The sequence below is a fragment of the Ylistrum balloti genome, unplaced genomic scaffold (genome assembly GCF_031769215.1).
Source record: "Ylistrum balloti isolate Yb309-2 unplaced genomic scaffold, AGI_CSIRO_Ybal_v1 Utg371680, whole genome shotgun sequence".
NCBI classification, from domain to species: Eukaryota; Metazoa; Mollusca; class Bivalvia; order Pectinida; family Pectinidae; genus Ylistrum; species Ylistrum balloti.
The window spans coordinates 447,530-468,047 of NW_026782849.1; the positions used below are offsets into that span (position 1 = coordinate 447,530).

The 20,518-nt window shown below is 33.6% G+C and overlaps 2 protein-coding genes across 3 annotated transcripts; both read left to right on the top strand.

Moving 5' to 3' along the window:
- Positions 1-417: 417 nt before the first annotated feature.
- LOC132563329 (phospholipid scramblase 1-like) lies at positions 418-10,354 on the top strand. 2 transcript variants are annotated; one of them, XM_060228089.1, is made up of 8 exons: positions 418-452; positions 1,137-1,295; positions 1,591-1,668; positions 3,891-4,030; positions 4,637-4,801; positions 6,016-6,177; positions 6,508-6,546; positions 6,718-10,354. In XM_060228089.1, the coding sequence occupies exons 2-8, from the start codon at positions 1,154-1,156 to the stop codon at positions 6,748-6,750; spliced, it is 759 nt and encodes a 252-aa protein (XP_060084072.1). In that variant the 5' UTR covers positions 418-452; positions 1,137-1,153; the 3' UTR covers positions 6,751-10,354. The 2 variants fall into 2 exon arrangements, with proteins under 2 accessions (XP_060084072.1, XP_060084073.1); XM_060228090.1 differs by lacking the exon at positions 418-452 and adding an exon at positions 646-683.
- Positions 10,355-13,918: 3,564 nt separating this feature from the next.
- Positions 13,919-19,966, top strand: LOC132563323 (carboxypeptidase N subunit 2-like). The gene is made up of 4 exons (XM_060228081.1): positions 13,919-14,696; positions 15,104-15,201; positions 17,378-17,402; positions 19,755-19,966. Exons 1-4 carry the CDS (start codon positions 13,919-13,921, stop codon positions 19,964-19,966), a joined length of 1,113 nt encoding a protein of 370 aa, XP_060084064.1.
- Positions 19,967-20,518: the final 552 nt, after the last annotated feature.

A 20,518-nucleotide genomic window follows, 5' to 3' on the forward strand; every position in this document is an offset into this window, starting at 1 on the left:
ACCCATAGAAAAACAACCATTGCCAGGGGGTAAGTCAATGGTGGTCAGGCTCCACCCATAGAAAAACAACCATTGCCAGGGGGTAAGTCAATGGTGGTCAGGCTCCACCCATAGAAAAACAACCATTGCCAGGGGGTAAGTCAATGGTGGTCAGGCCCCACCCATAGAAAAACAACCATTGCCAGGGGGTAAGTCAATGGTGGTCAGGCCCCACCCATAGAAAAACAACCATTGCCAGGGAGTAAGTCAATGGTGGTCAGGCTCCACCCATAGAAAAACAACCATTGCCAGGGAGTAAGTCAATGGTGGTCAGGCTCCACCCATAGAAAAACAACCATTGCCAGGGAGTAAGTCAATGGTGATCAGGCTCCACCCATAAAAAACAACCATTGCCAGGGGGTAAGTCCAAGGTGGTCAGCCCCCACCCATAGAAAAACAACCATTGCCAGGGGGTAAGTCAATGGTGGTCAGGCTCCACCCTTAGAAAAACAACCATTGCCAGGGTAAGTCAAAGTCAATGAAAAACAACCATTGTAAGTCAAGGCCCCACCCATAGAAAAACAACCATTGCCAGGGGGTAAGTCAATGGTGGTCAGGCTCCACCCTTAGAAAAACAACCATTGCCAGGGAGTAAGTCAATGGTGGTCAGGCCCCACCCATAGAAAAACAACCATTGCCAGGGGGTAAGTCAATGGTGGTCAGGCATCATTCATAGAAATACAATTGGTCCCAGCGGGTAAGTACAGTGGTAATAAGGTGGTCAGGCCCCACCCATAGAAAAACAACCAGTCCCAAGGATAAGTCTATTGATAAGGTGGTCAGGCCTTGTTATTTTACATGATAATCAATTTATATATATTACATATAAGGATAATGAGAGTTTCGTTGAAACTTTACTGACTGGTAAGTGTTTTCTGCTTCACTTCTTAATCATTAATAACTGCAAAAATTAATTCATAGACTAGAGTTGTCTCGGGTTAACATATACTATTCTGAGTCTTTTAATATTGAAAGTTCACAGTAATACAATATACTCTTGTAAGTCTTGTAAAATTCATACTTGCTTGTACACCTATGTTTAACTTTTTAAAAAGATGACTGATATGAAAATGTACATATCAAAATTTGTATTGAAGGTGTAGCACCAACGCCTATGGCCCCAGGGGCTGCTCCAGTAGGTCCTGGGGGTTGGGCAGCTGGTCCCCAACAGCCGCCAGACAACTGCCCTCCAGGGCTGCAGTACTTGTCCCAAGTAGATCAGCTGCTTGTCAAACAGAAGGTGGAAGGCTTTGAAGGTAAGCTGGTACCTTGTTAAAGTACATATGCCCTATTTATAATCTACAATTAGATTTCTAACTAGTGAATACAGGTAATATGTTTGATTGTGGAATTACTATCATATCTTTAACAAGAGTGAGTGCCCACAAACTATTAATTAAGGTATACTTACAGTGTACTCTTAATAATTTTTTGTTTACAGAAATCATTGTAAGCATCATTTTCTGAAAGTTGTCACTTGCCTTTTATAGAAGAACAATATTTCACCATTAAGAGCAAATGTAACAAAATTTTTTTTTTTTTATTTTACAGCGGTGACCGGAATAGAGACCAATAACAAGTATGAGGTGTTGAATTCTCTTGGTCAGATTGTTTACAGAGCTCAGGAAGGTAACTCTCTAATAATGTTTACAAGTTATGTAACTCTCTTGGTCAGATTGTTTACAGAGCTCAGGAAGGTAACTCTCTAATAATGTTTACAAGTTATTTAACTCTCTTGGTCAGATTGTTTACAGAGCTCAGGAAGGTAACTCTCTAATAATGTTTACAAGTTATTTAACTCTCTTGGTCAGATTGTTTACAGAGCTCAAGGGAGATAACTCTCTAATAATGTTTACAAGTTATTTAACTCTATTGGACAAATTGTTTACAGAGTTCAGGAAGGTAACTCTCTAATAATGTTTACAAGTTATTTAACTCTCTTGGTCAGATTGTTTACAGAGCTCAAGGGAGATAACTCTCTAATAATGTTTACAAGTTATTTAACTCTATTGGACAAATTGTTTACAGAGCTCAGGAAGGTAACTCTCTAATAATGTTTACAAGTTATTTAACTCTCTTGGTCAGATTGTTTACAGAGTTCAGGAAGGTAACTCTCTAATAATGTTTACAAGTTATTTAACTCTCTTGGTCAGATTGTTTACAGAGCTCAGGAAGGTAACTCTCTAATAATGTTTACAAGTTATTTAACTCTCTTGGTCAGATTGTTTACAGAGCTCAGGAAGGTAACTCTCTAATAATGTTTACAAGTTATTTAACTCTCTTGGTCAGATTGTTTACAGAGTTCAGGAAGGTAACTCTCTAATAATGTTTACAAGTTATTTAACTCTCTTGGTCAGATTGTTTACAGAGCTCAGGAAGGTAACTCTCTAATAATGTTTACAAGTTATTTAACTCTCTTGGTCAGATTGTTTACAGAGCTCAGGAAGGTAACTCTCTAATAATGTTTACAAGTTATTTAACTCTCTTGGTCAGATTGTTTACAGAGTTCAGGAAGGTAACTCTCTAATAATGTTTACAAGTTATTTAACTCTCTTGGTCAGATTGTTTACAGAGCTCAGGAAGGTAACTCTCTAATAATGTTTACATGGTATTGAACCCTTTGGTCAAATTGTTTACAGAGCTCAAGGGAGCTAACTCTCTAATAATGTTTACAAGTTATTTAACTCTATTGGACATATTGTTTACAGAGCTCAGGAAGGTAACTCTCTAATAATGTTTACATGGTATTGAACCCTCTTGGTCAAATTGTTTACAGAGCTCAGGAAGGTAACTCTCTAATAATGTTTACAAGTTATTTAACTCTCTTGGTCAGATTGTTTACAGAGCTCAGGAAGGTAACTCTCTAATAATGTTTACAAGTTATGTAACTCTCTTGGTCAGATTGTTTACAGAGCTCAGGAAGGTAACTCTCTAATAATGTTTACAAGTTATTTAACTCTCTTGGTCAGATTGTTTACAGAGCTCAGGAAGGTAACTCTCTAATAATGTTTACAAGTTATTTAACTCTCTTGGTCAGATTGTTTACAGAGTTCAGGAAGGTAACTCTCTAATAATGTTTACAAGTTATTTAACTCTCTTGGTCAGATTGTTTACAGAGCTCAGGAAGGTAACTCTCTAATAATGTTTACAAGTTATTTAACTCTCTTGGTCAGATTGTTTACAGAGCTCAGGAAGGTAACTCTCTAATAATGTTTACAAGTTATTTAACTCTCTTGGTCAGATTGTTTACAGAGCTCAGGAAGGTAACTCTCTAATAATGTTTACAAGTTATTTAACTCTCTTGGTCAGATTGTTTACAGAGCTCAGGAAGGTAATTCTCTAATAATGTTTACAAGTTATTTAACTCTCTTGGTCAGATTGTTTACAGAGCTCAGGAAGGTAACTCTCTAATAATGTTTACATGGTATTGAACCCTCTTGGTCAAATTGTTTACAGAGCTCAAGGGAGATAACTCTCTAATAATGTTTACAAGTTATTTAACTCTATTGGACAAATTGTTTACAGAGCTCAGGAAGGTAACTCTCTAATAATGTCCACAATGTGTTGAATTCTCTTGGTCAGACTGTTTACAGAGCTCAGGGAGGTAACTCTCTAATAATTTCCACAAGTTATTGAACTCTCTTGGTCAGACTGTTTACAGAGCTCATGAGAGTCTTTATCAATTCCACTTTTTTTGGTAATAAAGGTGGATGGATACACTGTAATGGCCTTGTCTTTGTATCTGTATTGTTTTATCCATACCAATAATTTCTTTGGCTCTGATTTGCTGTCAGTGCTTTGAGTAACTATATGTTTGATTAAATTCCTTAATATGAATATTTATCTTATAGATACATGTTGCTGTACTCGAAACTGTTGTGGATCAAAACGGCCATTTGACATAAAGGTCACAGACAATACTCACAAAGAGGTCATCCACTTGTCCCGTGGATTGAGATGCTCCTCCTGTTGGTGTCCTTGTTGTCTGCAGGTAAACCTCTCGGATAAATATTTGTAAAAAGATTTGACATCTTTTTGTCTCCTTTTGTCTAATGATGAATTCTTGACTTTTAGTGGGTTGGTTTATAATAAACTTGTGTTTCTTTCACACAGTGTGTCTTTTTACTTTGAAGGATATAAATATGTTTTTACATCTATATAATGAATCCTAAATATATTTTTCATCGTAACATTACAAGTCTAAAGACCCTTTTTGAAACTGTTGAGATTAATAAAATTCTAGGTTATCTGAAAGATGTTGGTCTTTATTATAAACTAAGACTTACCATTTTAATCTTTTGTGATGATATAACCATTAAAAATTTTTAGCATTTGTCTTATACCTTTTAGTTTATCGCTGTGTGTTTTACCGGTTGATGGCACTAATGACATTTTATGTGTTGACGGCCGTTCATAATTTAATGATAATGATAGTATATATAACTGTTTAAAATTTAACTTAGAAGTTTAATACTTATATGTGAAGAATGTTTTTCTGATATAGAAATACTTGATCAATTTTGTGATGATATTGATTTATGATATTGTGAAAACATATCACACAACCAATAAACGATCGTGGGATTTTGTATTACAGAAAGTGACTGTTGAAGCTCCACCAGGAAAGGTAATTGGATACGTGGCCCAATCATGGAGTTGTTGTAAGCCACGCTTTCGTATTGAGAATGCTGCGGAAGAAACAGTGCTGAGGATTGTGGGTCCATGTTGTACTTGGAACATGTGTGGGGATATTGAGTTTGATGTAAGTAATTTTTAATGGTGATGATATTTACATAGATAGTATTTAAACAGTATCCTTTAGGATGCTGGTCTTTCTGTAGATAATATTTACCAAGTATCTTTTAGAGCGCTGGTCTTTCTGTAGATAATATTTACCAAGTATCTTTTAGGGTGCTGGTCTTTCTGTAGATAATATTTACCCAGTATCTTTAAGGGTGCTGGTCTTTCTGTAGATAATATTTACCAAGTATCTTTAAGGGTGCTTGTCTTTCTGTAAATAATATTTTGGTGGTATCAGCTATTACAGGAATGAGTAATGGACTTCACTAACAAATAGCATTATATCTTAAATCACTTACTTAAAATATATTTCTGATCAAAACTTTATATTTTTGTCAAATTAATCAATAGCTTGATGTATACTTAAAATAAATTTAGAAACTTGAAAAAAAGGATGAAAAGTTGTCAGAAATATAATTATGAAAAGCATAACATCGGGATGAAATAGAACTCTTAACCCAAACATATGAATTGTTAGTGGTGATAGTAAAAAGGATGCCTCCATTTCTTTCAAGTTCACACAGTTCATGTGTCTTTAAAAGTTTTAACAGTTGTTGGTTAGAATAGTAATTTGATATAATAACCTGTGTTCAATGACTGCTATAAAGTTTTAAAGAAATTTGAACTGTGTGAACATTAAGACCCTTTCCTACCCTTGAGAATTGTACATTATGTCATAGCTAACAATCAAATGTTTACGGCCTAAAGAGAACTTCAGGGGGGAGGAGGGAGGTTCTTACCAGCAAAATTTGTCCTGATGAAGCCTCTGTTATAGAAGCAAAACTAGTAGACTGAGATTAAAAACCCACTTACAGGTAATGTGTGAGTATGTTGTGATTAATTTCTTCTCCAAACATACTACTTAATTTTTGTTCATCTCCCTCTATGCTCATTACAAAGTACCCCACTTAAGACCTATTTACACCTGGTGTTGGCTCCTCCCCATTTTGTTTCACAATTGTTATGAACTAGAAAAATGTTGTAGATTTAGATAGGATGGGGTCACAGAATGGTGGTCTTATTTATTGAATAGTTTTAGGTTTTCTTTTATAAAAGAATAATATCAATCAAAATGAAAAGATCAGCCAAAAATATGAACAAAAATCATATAACATGGAGACTGATGTAGTTTCAGTACAAGTTTTTATGAAATCTTACGTTCTTGCTGTGTTACAGGTTTATGCTGCAGATGAGGAGACATTTGTTGGTCGTGTGACGAAGCAGTGGTCTGGACTTGCTAAAGAAGTGTTTACAGATGCTGACAACTTTGGAATTTCTTTCCCCCTGGACCTGGATGTTAACGTTAAAGCTGTCCTAATGGGAGCTGTCTTTCTAATTGTAAGACTACATAGTGGAAAGGAAGAATGTTTTTCTGGTTTCATCTGAAAGCTTAATGTCAAATCTAGAAACCATTTAATCCGCAATTTATGATGCATAAAATGCCATTTTGTTACCTTTAATCTCATTTTTCTCATCTTCTTTAAATCTTGAAGTACAAGTATTTCCATTATTTAGAAATAAAAAATTACCACTCTCTCCAGCATTGATTGTTATGCAGATTACTGTATCAGATAATAAGTTTACGTCACAGTGGGTTTTTTTGTAAACTAATCTTTGTTCTGTTTGTTATTTCAGTCTTGATCAGTAATATTTGCTCTTTGCTTTCAGGATTTCATGTTCTTTGAGAATAACACCAAGAAAGATGATGTAAGTAGAATACCTATGAATCAAATTAAGTTTTAATGATAAAATCCATGATGGAGTTAAATGATATTTATTTTTGTCTAAAGAAAACCAGGTTTATCAATACTCCATAATATAATCAGCTGATATCTCAGTGAGATGGTTCTGAAAATTGTTACTACTTTTGTTTTACAGAAGGGAAAGAAGACATTATCAGGAAGTGCCTAATTCTTTGGGAGTCAAGGTCATTGCTCACATCATTTGAGGTCGAAGGTCACCTTACTGCATCATATGATTAAATGAAGATGAAAATATGTGTAGAATAATCTATTCGTTATAGTGTTTGTTTCTCATCGTTTTTTACGATCCAGTTTTACTATTGTTCCTGCTTTTTGTAATAATATCCTCATTATGAATACTGTAACCGTACTTAATTCGGCAAAATGAAATTTTGGCACAGAGATGAATGGGCTAGTCCATAATGATTGTTATAACAGCTTACACAGACTGTAATCACTGCAGCTGTATTTTAGCGCAGTACTTTCAATATGGAAAGTATTCAATTAAGAATATGTAAAAATATGTACTAGTATGTTTATAGTATTATGCTGTTCCAAAATGGCTAAGTGAAGTAATGCTATCCACATATTCAGTGACAATTGTATATGGACTATGGGTTGTATAGACGGGTGGTGTTAATGTTTGTTGCTTTGTTTACAGTTATTGTCTTTAATTACACAACAATTTCTTGAATTTGAGATATAGAACATTTAACTGTATTTTATCATATTTTATATATTGTTATACATGTATTCATGTTTTATGAAAGTTTTATTAAAACATTTACCCCTAAAAGAAGATTATTAATAATATCTGATTGCTTTACTAGAAATATTTTGTTGTTAAATTTTTTTCTACAAAACTCTGCTGTTTTTTTCATTATTTCATAAACATTGATATTATGGCAGTTTACCTTTTGTTTATATTCTGTTAATGTTAAATTCAAAATTTACTTAATGAAAGAAATTGATTATTTGTTTTTTAATTTGACCTTGTTGCAAAACATCCTTTTGCATATTTTGAATTTTTACTTGCAAATATTGTCCAAAACTACCACATTTTGTTTAAAACATAAATATGTTTCAAAGATGCTGCTTGTTTTAAACAGACTGGTGTGGTTTTAACTTCATACAATAACATCAGATATAGGGGTCAATCTACGATGATGACTTACCATAAAATGCAGTTCCCTGGCCACTTGTGAGGTAAATAATTATATCTTAATATCATGCTGAATATAAAAGATTGGGAGAAACACGTTTCAATGTTTCAAGAAGCAAATCACATCTGTTATGTCATCTGATAGGAAAACATTGACACATAGGTTTGACATGTTGTAGACACAGCTACTGTATGCAACTTATGTTTGTTTGATAACTAAATGATCTGTTCACCTGATATCACAAGAATTGGCAAATTCGCCAGAACACAGTTACACAATAAGAGGAAGCAATATGAAGACTGCTTAAATAAATTGTGAAAGGAGGATTTTCACATCCAAATTTCTATGCCAATGAATTTTCTTAAAATATGTAGAATTTTAAAATGAACTTGGGTTTGACTCTTGACTGATATGTTAAGTTTGGTTCTTGTTTTATATAAGAATCCCAATTTAGTACTACTCTTACAACCACAACCCTGCTGTACTATTATTAAATACTTTGATGTGTTGCTACATTTTCTTAGAGGTTGTTTTAGTCTTTCATCCAACATAAAAGAGAATAATGATTTTCTATCTGTAGGATTTCCATAAGATTTATACTTAGAAATGACATTTTGATGATAATTATATTTTGTATGGTATGACAGTATTAAGTCATTAGGACTGTGTATACAATCAGTACAAGTGTATGCTATTTGGTTATTGGTTCTCACCTACATCTCCAAGTTTTTGTTTGTTATTTGTTTTTTTTACCCTGCTTCAAAGTAGCTGACTGAAATATTTGTTGAAAGGGTTGTTATTACTTGTAAAATAAGGGAGGTAACTTTAGAATTAAAACAGGGTAATGGTATACAATGTAGAATCTTAGAGAAGTGTAGCAAAGTAAGGGTTTGTTTGTAGAGGTTGTAGATGTTAACATGTACTGTTACACTGTATAGTTTCTGTACCAAAGAAAAGTCAAGTTTCAACACAATAGGGGTTAGAGTTTATTTTCTGTAGTTTTGCCTGGTATAGGGTATTATCTGCTGTTACATGAAATAGTGATTGTCTTTGTGTTTGTTGTTTTCTAAAACTTTGTTAATGTCAATTAATCCACGTTCTTTGATTATGTTCACATGGCAATATCCAAAATAGTACTGTTGGTATATATTGCTACATGAATTCTCCATGATATTGCAGATCAAACTTGCTATGTTTTCTTGCAGTTCTGCAACAGAGCATCATAATTTGCAGGAAACTTATGTGGCTGAAATGAAATTCATTTGTGAAAATATAATGCTTACAACATTCAGTTTTTCATATGAATTTTGAAAAGTTGTGAGACAGATATTTGTGCCTTGTTTTTTAACAACATTACTGAACTTATTTTTAGGTGTTATACATTTGGATTTCTTTATATTTTTCCTATGAATGATGCTTGACTCTGATTTGAGGTCTTTCTCTATCATATTCTATCTTTATTTATTTGTTTCTCTTTTACATAAGATTAGAAATATATGTCATTGATTAATTTGCTCTGTAAACTTAAAGGATTTGTTGAATTAGAAAAATTAATTTAAATGGTATTTGGTTTTTAAAATGATGTAAGAAAAAGAAAATTGCAGATGAATTATTTCTTACATGTGAACATGCTCTTTGTAGATTCTTTAAAATGTTCAGCCTCCCCTACCTCTAGTCTAGTGATTACACCATGTCTATATATCTGCTACGGACATCTCGTGATTTCCCCTACCTGTAACGTCTTATATTAAATTTTATACGTGATATTGACCCAGATGTAATGCCTTATATTTCCTACTACTAGAGATTACATGTACAATCCAATGGTTGTATTTGGTTAAATTGGCATTAGACTGATAAGTTGCATTTCATATGATTTATATAATGATTGGCATTGTGTATGTAAAGTTGATATTCACGCCAAATTATTGCCTTTTTTTTCATTTTGGTTCAAAAATTTATGATATTAATTGATTTGATGAAAAATGACTTTAATTAATTAATACATGATATAAAATTAATTTAACTGATTAAATGTTGACATTTTAAAATTTTCTTCCATAAAAATAAATCTGGATTTATAAGATCTTTCTTAGGATACTCTGTAAATGAATTGTGATGTTATTTCTTTTTCTATAGTTATTAAGATAATTTGTTTTTATATAAGTTTATCTCCAACTCTATAGAATTCTATGTTGAAAACAATTTGCTGTAGTTTATGATATCTAGTTCATGGTATTTGCTGTGATTGTCCAAGTCTATTTTCTCCCCAATAACGTAAAAGATGGGTGAGAGGATTTTTGTAATTCACATAGATCTTTACTTTCTTACTCTTTATAGTTAATATTTATTCTTTAAAGATAAAATTTCTGATATTAAGTACATTTCCTGTTGTGTACAAGTGTCTTTCCCGGCATGTAAATGTTTATATCAATTTAAAACTATTTTGTAGATTAGATATATATATATACCGATTGTAAATGTTTAACCATTAGATACTTATGTACATTTGTGTCTTTTATAATTTGTTGTCTTAAATGTGTATATGTACATAATATATGTGTACATGATATATAACTTTCCGTCATTAAAATCATACAGGAAGCCTTACCTTGTTTTTGTTGTTTGCTACGTTTGAAGATAAAGTTGAAAATGAAGGCTTTTGTAGAAACCATAGAGTTTACTGGAGAAAATAACCTGCATTTCTGATAGGATAAATAATGACTGGACTTCCGTACCCCCATTTTTAAAAACTGTACAAATCATTGTATTTTTTAATCAATGCAAAATATTGTGGTGAGATAATTGATTGGTTAACTGCTGTAAATGAAATCACTGTATGTATATAGAAGTATATACATGGTGCTAAGATAGAAAACCACGCTTTTTACACCTTCCTCATTACTTGTATTACGGGTTTGGGTCACGTGACTCGAAAGGCCAGGGTGACCTTTGGTGACCGTTTTCGTCCGTCGTGATGCACCGTCTGACGTACTTAATTTTCTACATTCTTAACATGTCAATTCCACCTGTGGGAATGACCCAAAACTTGCTAGAAATGATCCTTACTAAAGCATGTGTTGTTATTTTTCGTGTCGTTTCGAAATTCAGTATGACTGCCATTTTGAAAATTACATTTTAAACTTGTCATGTTCAAATGGTGCCAGTGAAATGTGAATTTGAGGGGAGGTAAAGGAAATAAATCCGACGAAGGGTGGTTATTTTTCGGCTTCGTCAAAAGTTCATTATGGCTTCTCTGAGCTGAAACGTGTGTTAAATGATCCGGAGGAGGTGGTCAGTGACGAAGTGTTTCGGGTCAGTTCAAAATCCAATATGACTGCCCTCATAAAGAAACATTGTAAACTTCTCAAGGATGCAATTGAACTGAAATTTTGTGGGTATATGTCGACACTGAAATTGTTTCAACCATAATCGCTGAAATATTCTGAACTTTTAAAATCATTACATAAATGTACCACTGCTGTTGTTACTTGTACGTCATATACAGGCGTTTAACACAGGTAGTCAACTGACCATTCAGGCCCATGGGCCTTTTGTTTTCAACTAGGATACTTGTACTCTAATTTCATGGCGTCGTTTATTTAGCATTTCTATTATTTTTCGTTTATTCTTAGATGAAATACTAAATTAGTATGGATGTGGGTTGTTGTGTGTAACAGCAGAATATATTGGTTCTGCTCATCTGAAGCAAGGTCACAAAAAAGTAAAACCGTACTGATTATAGTTTGTTTGTGCGCACCGCAACATCAGTGATCTGAAACGGTATTATCAAGATAAAGATAATATAATAATTTGTCCTAGTCTTTCTTCACTAGGGAAATATTAGTCTTACCAGAATCTGTTTAACATGAATGAGTCAACACTGTTTTCTGATCATAGTTTGGTTTCTGTTTCTCAAATAATAATGATAGTTCTTAAAATTAAAGACAATATAATCACTAAACATACTGTGGTTGCTTCCCTTCCTGTTGGACAAATATTTTACAAGGTAAACGTGCGTGTATATTTAATTTGCTTACTTGTCGAATTAACGTCTCTCTGGCAAACAGGAATTTTAAATTGGCTGACGGTACAGTTTCGAAAAGGAAGCTTTCACCCAAAACTAGTACAAGTGACCTTCAACACTCGGCCAGGTGTTTTACACCGGATATAGTTATTTTTATGTCGGATGTCGCTTTTACTGTACCGAAGTTTCTTCTGTATACCGGATATCGATATAACTGTATTGCAAACTCTGAAGACAAAACATATGCCATTTCCTTTACACCGGATATTGTTGCATTCTGTATCATCGAATACAGCTATATATATATAATACTATCTCGTGGCCAATTATAGTTACATTTGTAGTTAAAAAATGTACTATATTTGAATGATTTTCATAAGCCTACTACTCCTTAGCTGCCTTTGAACCTAGGTGCTCTTTTTCTCGGAGGCATTGAAAAAATGATTACTTCTGTTGCAGAACAGAAATGAAGTCTTTTTATCAGGTTATGTGAAATCAGAATTGTATTTAGTAACATGGACATCTGTACCAACTTAAGTCAGTGCTAGCCTCCTGTGCAGTGTAGTTCCGTTTGGCCTTTCGATGTGATCTTGTCTAATAATGAAAACGAGTGTTTCCAACACTACCTTATAATACCCAGTATCTATCAGAGTCGTCATGTTTTATTTACTCTCACTATCGCACTAACTCAGACACAGATGCCTACAACAACACACATTTTCTAGATCTTAAGTGGTCGTTCACACGACAAATATTAATTACTAGTGCTTCTTGAGAACATTCACAATAGCAATTTGTAACGAGCAATTCATCTTGATCACTTAAAATACTGTTTACCTGACCAACGCGTTAAAATTCCGTGGTCATTGAACTCCGAAATCTAAAGTTTAAAAGGGCCTACAAGGACTAAGTCTGGTCACATGTACAAACTGTGTCGTGGTCAGTTACATCGGTTATGCGTGTTACATGAAGCTCTAGTTAATTTTTAGTCAGTCTCGTGGAATAATTACATACTTTTATATATAAAAAAAATAAACACATAGACCCGTGTATGTTTTTACTTGCAATCCTGATACTGCTTCCCTACAATTAGAAATCAAAGCCATCATGAAATCTACACACAAAGTTGATATAATGTTTTTTATTGTACAATTACACATTATTTACACAGGTATATACATGTAACATACATGTTAATTGTAAAATCTGACACTTGACGCACTTTTTCAATTCTTCATCTTCTTTCTGCCTTTTACACTAGAATTGTATTTATATATCTATATTTCGTATTCTACGCTCGAAACAACTCGACCAATAGCTGTTGTATTAACTCAACATTAATTACGTACAATATATTAACAATAATGTTAATAACATTTCCCATTATAGCTGTTTTTGACCGAAATCCAGGTCACGCGTCACTGATTTGATTACCTGATGTTGAGTTGATGATTGAGATTATTTAACGAGTTCGTACATTATTTTCCAGACCAAGTATCTTGATTCACCAAGGATTAAGTGCCTACATATCCTGCATGAAATGTCAGTTATTGTGTTGGTCAAATACACATTCGTTCAAATTACTTCACCATTTCACGTGATCAATCAGACAACAGATTTCTAAATAAACATGGTCGCTAGAGTGCTTGATACAGTGGTCAATCTTTATGGTTGTCAATTGTACTACTATGACATGTGAAAGTGACAAGTACAAAGAAAATTGAGCCGAAAACATAATACCACACGTACATATATACTCACGGCTAAGTGCGACTTTTGTAAAGTCATAATACATCTGTAGATATTTGTATTGTCATTAACGGGGGCTCTGTTCCATTTAAATACACTCATATCTCTGACAATGTAATTTCAATATAGGTGACACTGTTGTTCAATGTTTAAATAACATTTATTTCGTTTTGTATGTATATATTTTGAGACCAATCCTTGAAGATTTAGTATAACCATATCCGTTTGCTGCATGTTATGGGCGGATGTTGGTAACGACACTCAGTGGATAATTTACCTTGATTTATAGGATGTAAGGAATTTCAAAATAAGTTTATTTTGACGTTCTAACGAAGAAACAGATTCGATTCTAATTTCATGAAAATAAATTTCTCGACTGGAAAAAGAGGAATTTAACAATGTCCGTTATCAGACAGTATCTCAGTTCTCTTGGTCTACTGCTTGTGCTTCCTATGTTCACTGCAGCACCTACCGGATGTACGGAATCTGGGTCGTACGCCACGTGTGATTTCTCAAGCTGGATACCACCTCTTGTATCCGCGGACTTCAGCACTTCGCCATGTTATATCACACTCAACAATGTTGACGGGACACTTCCGGCAAACGCCTTCTCTGGACTGTCTGACTGTGCCGATCCAGCCGGTCAAAGAAGCATCGCCATGACATGCACCGGAAGTAAGTCATTGGTGATTGCAGCAAACGCGTTCGCTGGAACGATGACATGGATTACGGAACTTAGTTTAACAGACTGCACCATTTCCGCCGGATTATCTGCCTCAGATTTATCCGGATTATCAGGACTGGTCGATTTTTTAACTTCCGGTGGAACAATAGCTTCATTTGAAGCCACAACATTCAGCGGTTTATCAATGAATTCCATTGCAATGTCCGGTACAACTTTGACGGCCGCAACCTTTCCGAGCGGGTTTCTGGAGAATGCTGGTTCGGCTATGACCAAAATTACGCTTGACAATCTAGGATTAACATCTATACCAAGTGGGGCTTTTGACGGGAAGACGGCTGTCACCGCTTTGAATATCGCCAACAATCAACTGACAACACTCGATACCAATGCTTTGGACTCTTTGGTCTCTCTCAGCACCCTGTCAATCATGGGCAATCAGTGGGCATGCACGTGTGATATTTCATTCCTCGTGAAGTGGGTGAAATACACTGGTAAGTAATTCACTAATTGGACACTTTATTTTTAAAAAAAAATCTATATAAAACGGACAAATTTACAATTAGATTCAGAGATTATTTTCCTTTAAAGATTATTAGTTTCATTTAAATCAATAAAATGATTTCCAACTTTGCTTTATCACGTGTTTAGAACAAATGTATTTCATATAAAAATTCTACGATTAAACTCTTTTGATTTTCAGAATTAGACTTAGAAATTAGAAAATTTTGTACTCTTTTTCGAAAAAATGGATTCCTTGTCATGTTGCGGTGTATGAAACAAGACATTAACTCAGAATGAAAATGAAGATATATTGCATTCATATTTTTTCTCCCTCCGAATCTTATTCAACTTTCCAAAATGAACAGTTACTTGCGAACATGATTATGGTGTGTTTCAGGTGTGACGCTAGATGGTGATATCACTTGCACGACACCCACAATGTATAACGGCACGCTCCTCAACAAGGTTACATTCGCCCTCGGCTGCGAAACGACGGTGAGAATCTTTTGGTTACTTTAAAGAAAAAAAAAGAAGATAATTTTAATTTTATAATATCCGCTGTACTTTTTTTGTGAGTTCGATAAATCACATTCCAAGTATATTTGTCACCTTATAATTTATTGGAAATACCGTTAAGTTTTGTTTAAAGAACTTAAAACATCTCGTTTACAAAACGGAAAAAGTACATAAGCAACAATTATACAGTCTCATAAATATTTATGTAAAGATTATCGTATATTTTACTATAATGATGATAAAAAACTTGATATGTGTAAGTGGAATTCACTTCATGACGTGCGAGCTTAAAGAAATTTTCGTTATAGTATGTATATATCGTGGTATTTAGACATGATGTTAACGTTATCGAACTATATATACTTATTGATGAACACAATAAAGAAATTTTGATATCTATGTTCCTGAAATTAAAACTTCCTATTTACTTCGGACACTGTTTGAACATATTGAGCACATTGTGTTTTCTATTGTTAACTCTTTAGGCATGGTGTCATTATAGATATGATGGATGGATGTTTCAGAGCTTCTTATTGTCTTGTAATTATTTCTGCTCCTAGATACGTTATTTCAGAACTTAAACAAATGTGGATAAATAGAAATATTAAAAAAAAAAACAAAAAACAAAAAACAAAAAAAGAAAACACAAACAAAAAAACCAGAACTTTCTGGACGATTTGTAAACAGTTAAATCTGCAAAAAAAAAAAAAAAAAAACTGTTTAATTGAAATCCGCGTAATACGTGATACGAAAAGTTGATTTTAATCAGAATCTTTCTGAAGGTAAATTATTGGTAGAGGCTTACTATTAGCAGTTGATATAAGATTTACAAAAGACACACAAGTAAATAGTACCCTTTAATACAAATTTAGAGTTAAATGTAATAGAGACAATACTGACATGCTTCATACTTCATATGCTTCAATGATTCATATTTAATTGGTGTCAGCAAAAGTAGTAATAGCTAAATTAATCACTAGCTATCTATCGAGCATAAAACATAAAGAGGAGAGGAAATATTCCGTTTGCTATCTCAACACATCCTGATTCTCCACTGTCTTGCTGTGGAGATGGTTTGATATGTCCTATTGTGAGTGTTATTTCGATGTTAACAAACAGACGACGTTCTTGGTTGTTCGCAAGTGATGAAAGAGTGTTCTTAGTTCCCTAACAGGACAATTTTTCACCAACCCTACAACAATAGCAGAGAGAACAATGACGGCGGCGAGATGTCGACGTAAACAGAGTAGCGCTTATTGTGTTCAATTTCCTTTGCAGCGGGGAGAGGTGTTTTTGGTTTTTGCTGGTTCAAAAAAAAAAAAAAAAAAAAATTACCGATCGATAACAACTCTCCGAATTGGTCAAAATTTATTCAAGGGCTGTGTTCCTATAGTGTTTTGGAGATAGGGAAAGTCTTTAGTGGTACGATGTTCATGAACATTTAAAATATTGTTTTGTCCTCAAAGAAACAAATTATTTCAATTTACGTAAGTCGTGATACAATTGAGAGAGACAGTGCCTGATAGGTATTGGAATAAAACAGTGTTAATAATACATCTGTAACGTAACTATTTTTATGATTGTTGTCAAATACATAGTCAAACAATACAAATTAACGTAACAATAATGGTTCATGTTAAGAGGACAGGAAACTTCACCTTTTTCAAGTAGTAGTATCACTTGACTAATATTCTCACTCAAACATGTGTTGATGTAGCTGTAAAGTTAATAGGTGTGTGTAGTGTATACATCTTGTAGTTAGATCAACATAGAGTTCGTAGTTCCTGATAACGTTGATGGTGTAAAGATTTTATCACCGACATCAACTGAAAGACCACTTCTATTATCTAAATAAGATTCATAGTATCATAATATGACGTAGACAGTTTATCGTCGATATCACTTGAAAACCCACTACCATAATATCATAATTTGATGTATATAGCGGCGTAGTAAATATATTTAAGGGATGCATGCTTTCAAGAGAGGGTCCAAGGGCAAAGCCCTGAGAGGGGTTCTGGGGGCGATGTAGAGCAAAAACAAAAGTTAATAAAATATCTCGATGGAATTTATGTGTATGCTTAAGTATACAAGTATCCATTACAGCTACGCCAACGGTATTAATTGATAATATGTGTGTTTTGTTTCTTTGTAGACATCCACTTCGTCTGACGAAACAAGTAAGTAAACACACCCACTACAACATTCTGACTATTCAATCTCCTTAACAATGTTTTAATACCTTTATTTCAGTATTTATCAGCTGATTTTACACCTTCGCAATTTAGCAAGATACCTTTTAATAGAAAATATATATACATTTATATGGAAAAAAATATAAAAATCCCCGTTATAAACAATGGAAAAGGACACAAAATGTTGCATAGGACACTAAAAACACACACATTTTGCCTACTGTAAAATATAATTTCAATCAACTACATTTCAATTTCCTACTTTATGTTATGGTATCAAGTTATCCTTGAAATAAAGGATCATCGAGTCGTATAAAATATTGAGTTAAAGTATATTGGGAAATATCATAAAAGTAAAAAAATACAAATGTACAGAGTTTACGTGATCTCTTTTACATTTGACCAAGGCATGTAATCACATAGGCAGTATAATGATGATCATGGAACTTTTCCAATAAAAAGCTTTTAGACCACTTTTAACAGTCCTACCCTCACTAATCCGTTAGTCAAACATGCGCGGCATACATACACATATCATTTACTCCTATGTATTGTGTACATGGTGTCACATGTATAAACCAGAAGTCTAATGCCGTCTGATTTCAGCCGCTTCCATGTAGATTTACGTCTAAATTTGTTATTGAATTTCGTGGTTTTCTTATACTTTGTAGGAGATTTTGGGGGTAATGTCAGGTCTGAATTAAGATAAGGAATAAAATCATTATAAAATGTAGAGTTAATGTCAAGTCAGAATAAAAAAAGTTATATAGCCACTGTAAAAAGTAGAGATAATTTCAGGTCAGAATTAAGATAAGGTATATAGCCAGTGTAAAAAGTAGAGATAATACCAGGTCAGAATTAAGACAAGGCATACAGCCACTGTAAAAAATAGGATAATCCCGGGTCAGAATTAAGACAAGGCATACAGCCACTGTAAAAAATAGGGATAATCCCGGGTCAGAATTAAGACAAGGCATACAGCCAATGTAAAAAATAGGGATAATCCCGGGTCAGAATTAAAACAAGGCATACAGCCACTGTAAAAAAAAATAGGGATAATCCCGGGTCAGAATTAAGACAAGGCATACAGCCACTGTAAAAAATAGGGATAATCCCGGGTCAGAATTAAGACAAGGCATACAGCCACTGTAAAAAATAGGGATAATCCCGGGTCAGAATTAAGATAAGGTGTACAACATGTAACAAATAGAGATCATGCCAGGTTAGTATTAAGACTAGGTATATAGTCATTGTAAATGTAGAGTTAATGCGAACTCAGAATTAAGATAATATATACAACATGTAAAAAGTTCTATCATAAATCTGCTGAAAAATATTCAGTGTAGAAAATGAAACTCCATGTTAGAAAAACACATTTATTCGATGAAAGTTGTATCATATAGGAAGTTAATTTTTTGCATAAATTCGATGATAAATATATTGGAAATAAAATAAAAGAAGAAAACAGTAGTACTAGGTTTTTGTATGAAGCTTTTCGGTAAAACTATCAATACAGGAATACATGCATTTTTTTATAGAAGCGACATTTTATCAATGTTTTGTAAAGTCTTATGCATGGAGTACAATTATATGTCTGTGGAGAAAGACCTTTTCTCAAGAAAATGATGTCATATGCATACAGAGATATTTTCCTGTCTGTGTGTTAACATTATAACTACATTAACATTTTTTCTTATCTTTTTAAAAGAAAAGTCATCAATGCTTAGTGCAGAAACGAATAAAAAGTCTATACGACAATGTTATGTTTGTATAGGAGTCCCAACTGTAGAAACAATGACTTATCTTTATAGGGATCATATTCACTAATCTTTTGCACGGTATTCGAAATTGCAGGTGGTAGACACTGCAATTGGACTATTAGTCCGCAAGGTATATTATAAGTTGCATGTCAGGTTTTAGTTTATTCAAATAGTGAAAAGTTTCAGAATAAAGTGTATATGTATTTGACGTTGTTCTTCGAATATCACATCAATGAAAATTACGAAATTGATTTGATTGAGTTGTTAGACCCCAAACAAAAAACCTTGATTTAGGATTTTTTTTATATCACTTTTGATTTTCCTGACTCGCCCCATTGATCTCAAAATTTAGTAGCATAGCTTCATCAGTGCATTCTAGAATTCTTATTTGACCCAAGTAATACAGTATCCAATTCTTATTTGTATATAAAATGTAAAGTTCACAAATAATTTACGTCTTTTGTTGATGTTCACCGACTGTCGCATAATCACATCGGTGTACTTTAGAAGTAATTCCATCATAATCATCATGATGCGTACACAATTCTCTTAACAACTTTTGTCTTCTTTTTTACAGCGTGGGACAAAGCGTTGAAGTACGGCACAGCTGTTATAGCAACCCTTGGGCTGGGCGTGGCTATCGCCGCTTTGATAAGTCATTGCTGCTTTATGCAGAAAATGGCACAAGCTAGCAGTTCCTCCAACACCCCGAACGACAAAGCAAAGTATAAAAAGCGCACCGTCACTCCTCTGCCTGTTAACGAACCGACTCGCAACTCATTCTTTTAAAGTTTGATTATCAAAAGAACGACAGCAAAAAGAAAGTGAATGTCTTGTACCATGTGGTTGAGCTTTTCTTTTCAGTTATATTAAACGTGTTTAAACCTAGTTGTTTTTAGTATGCTTGATAGAAAAATATATGGTTTGATTGTTGCCAAGTTGATTATAACTGAACGCATGTAAATCTTTATAATCAAAGCCATCTTGTGGAGAGAGAAATTCAATAATAAGATGGGAGAAAGTTATACGGAAGGGTAAAACTTCTTTTAATACATAAGACCAAATCAACACACAAAAAATCATCTCGTGATGTGAATTGGATTCTAGAAAAATGATTAGATGCTTTATATATATATATACATATAACAGATTTCCTGGTTTAAAGCTAACCCAATTTTTCTTTGACACTAACGCCATAAGTATAATATCTAATTCCATGTGCTCTATTTTGGGTTGCTACCAGACATACCGGCTGTTGATTATATAAACACCCAATAGAAATTAATGTCAATCTGTATCGTTATCGACTTCCATAACTAGATCCCACGAAAACATCAAATT

Bases quoted from the DNA above. Each gene is read 5' to 3' on its own strand.
- LOC132563323 (XM_060228081.1), top strand. From the start codon at position 13,919: ATGTCCGTTATCAGACAGTATCTCAGTTCTCTTGGTCTACTGCTTGTG. The intron at 14,697-15,103 runs GTAAGTAATTCA...GGTGTGTTTCAG, and splicing joins GAAGTGGGTGAAATACACTG to GTGTGACGCTAGATGGTGAT. The intron at 17,403-19,754 runs GTAAGTAAACAC...TCTTTTTTACAG, and splicing joins CACTTCGTCTGACGAAACAA to CGTGGGACAAAGCGTTGAAG.
- LOC132563329 (XM_060228089.1), top strand. From the start codon at position 1,154: ATGGCCCCAGGGGCTGCTCCAGTAGGTCCTGGGGGTTGGGCAGCTGGT. The intron at 6,178-6,507 runs GTAAGACTACAT...CTTTGCTTTCAG, and splicing joins TGGGAGCTGTCTTTCTAATT to GATTTCATGTTCTTTGAGAA. The intron at 6,547-6,717 runs GTAAGTAGAATA...TTTGTTTTACAG, and splicing joins ATAACACCAAGAAAGATGAT to AAGGGAAAGAAGACATTATC.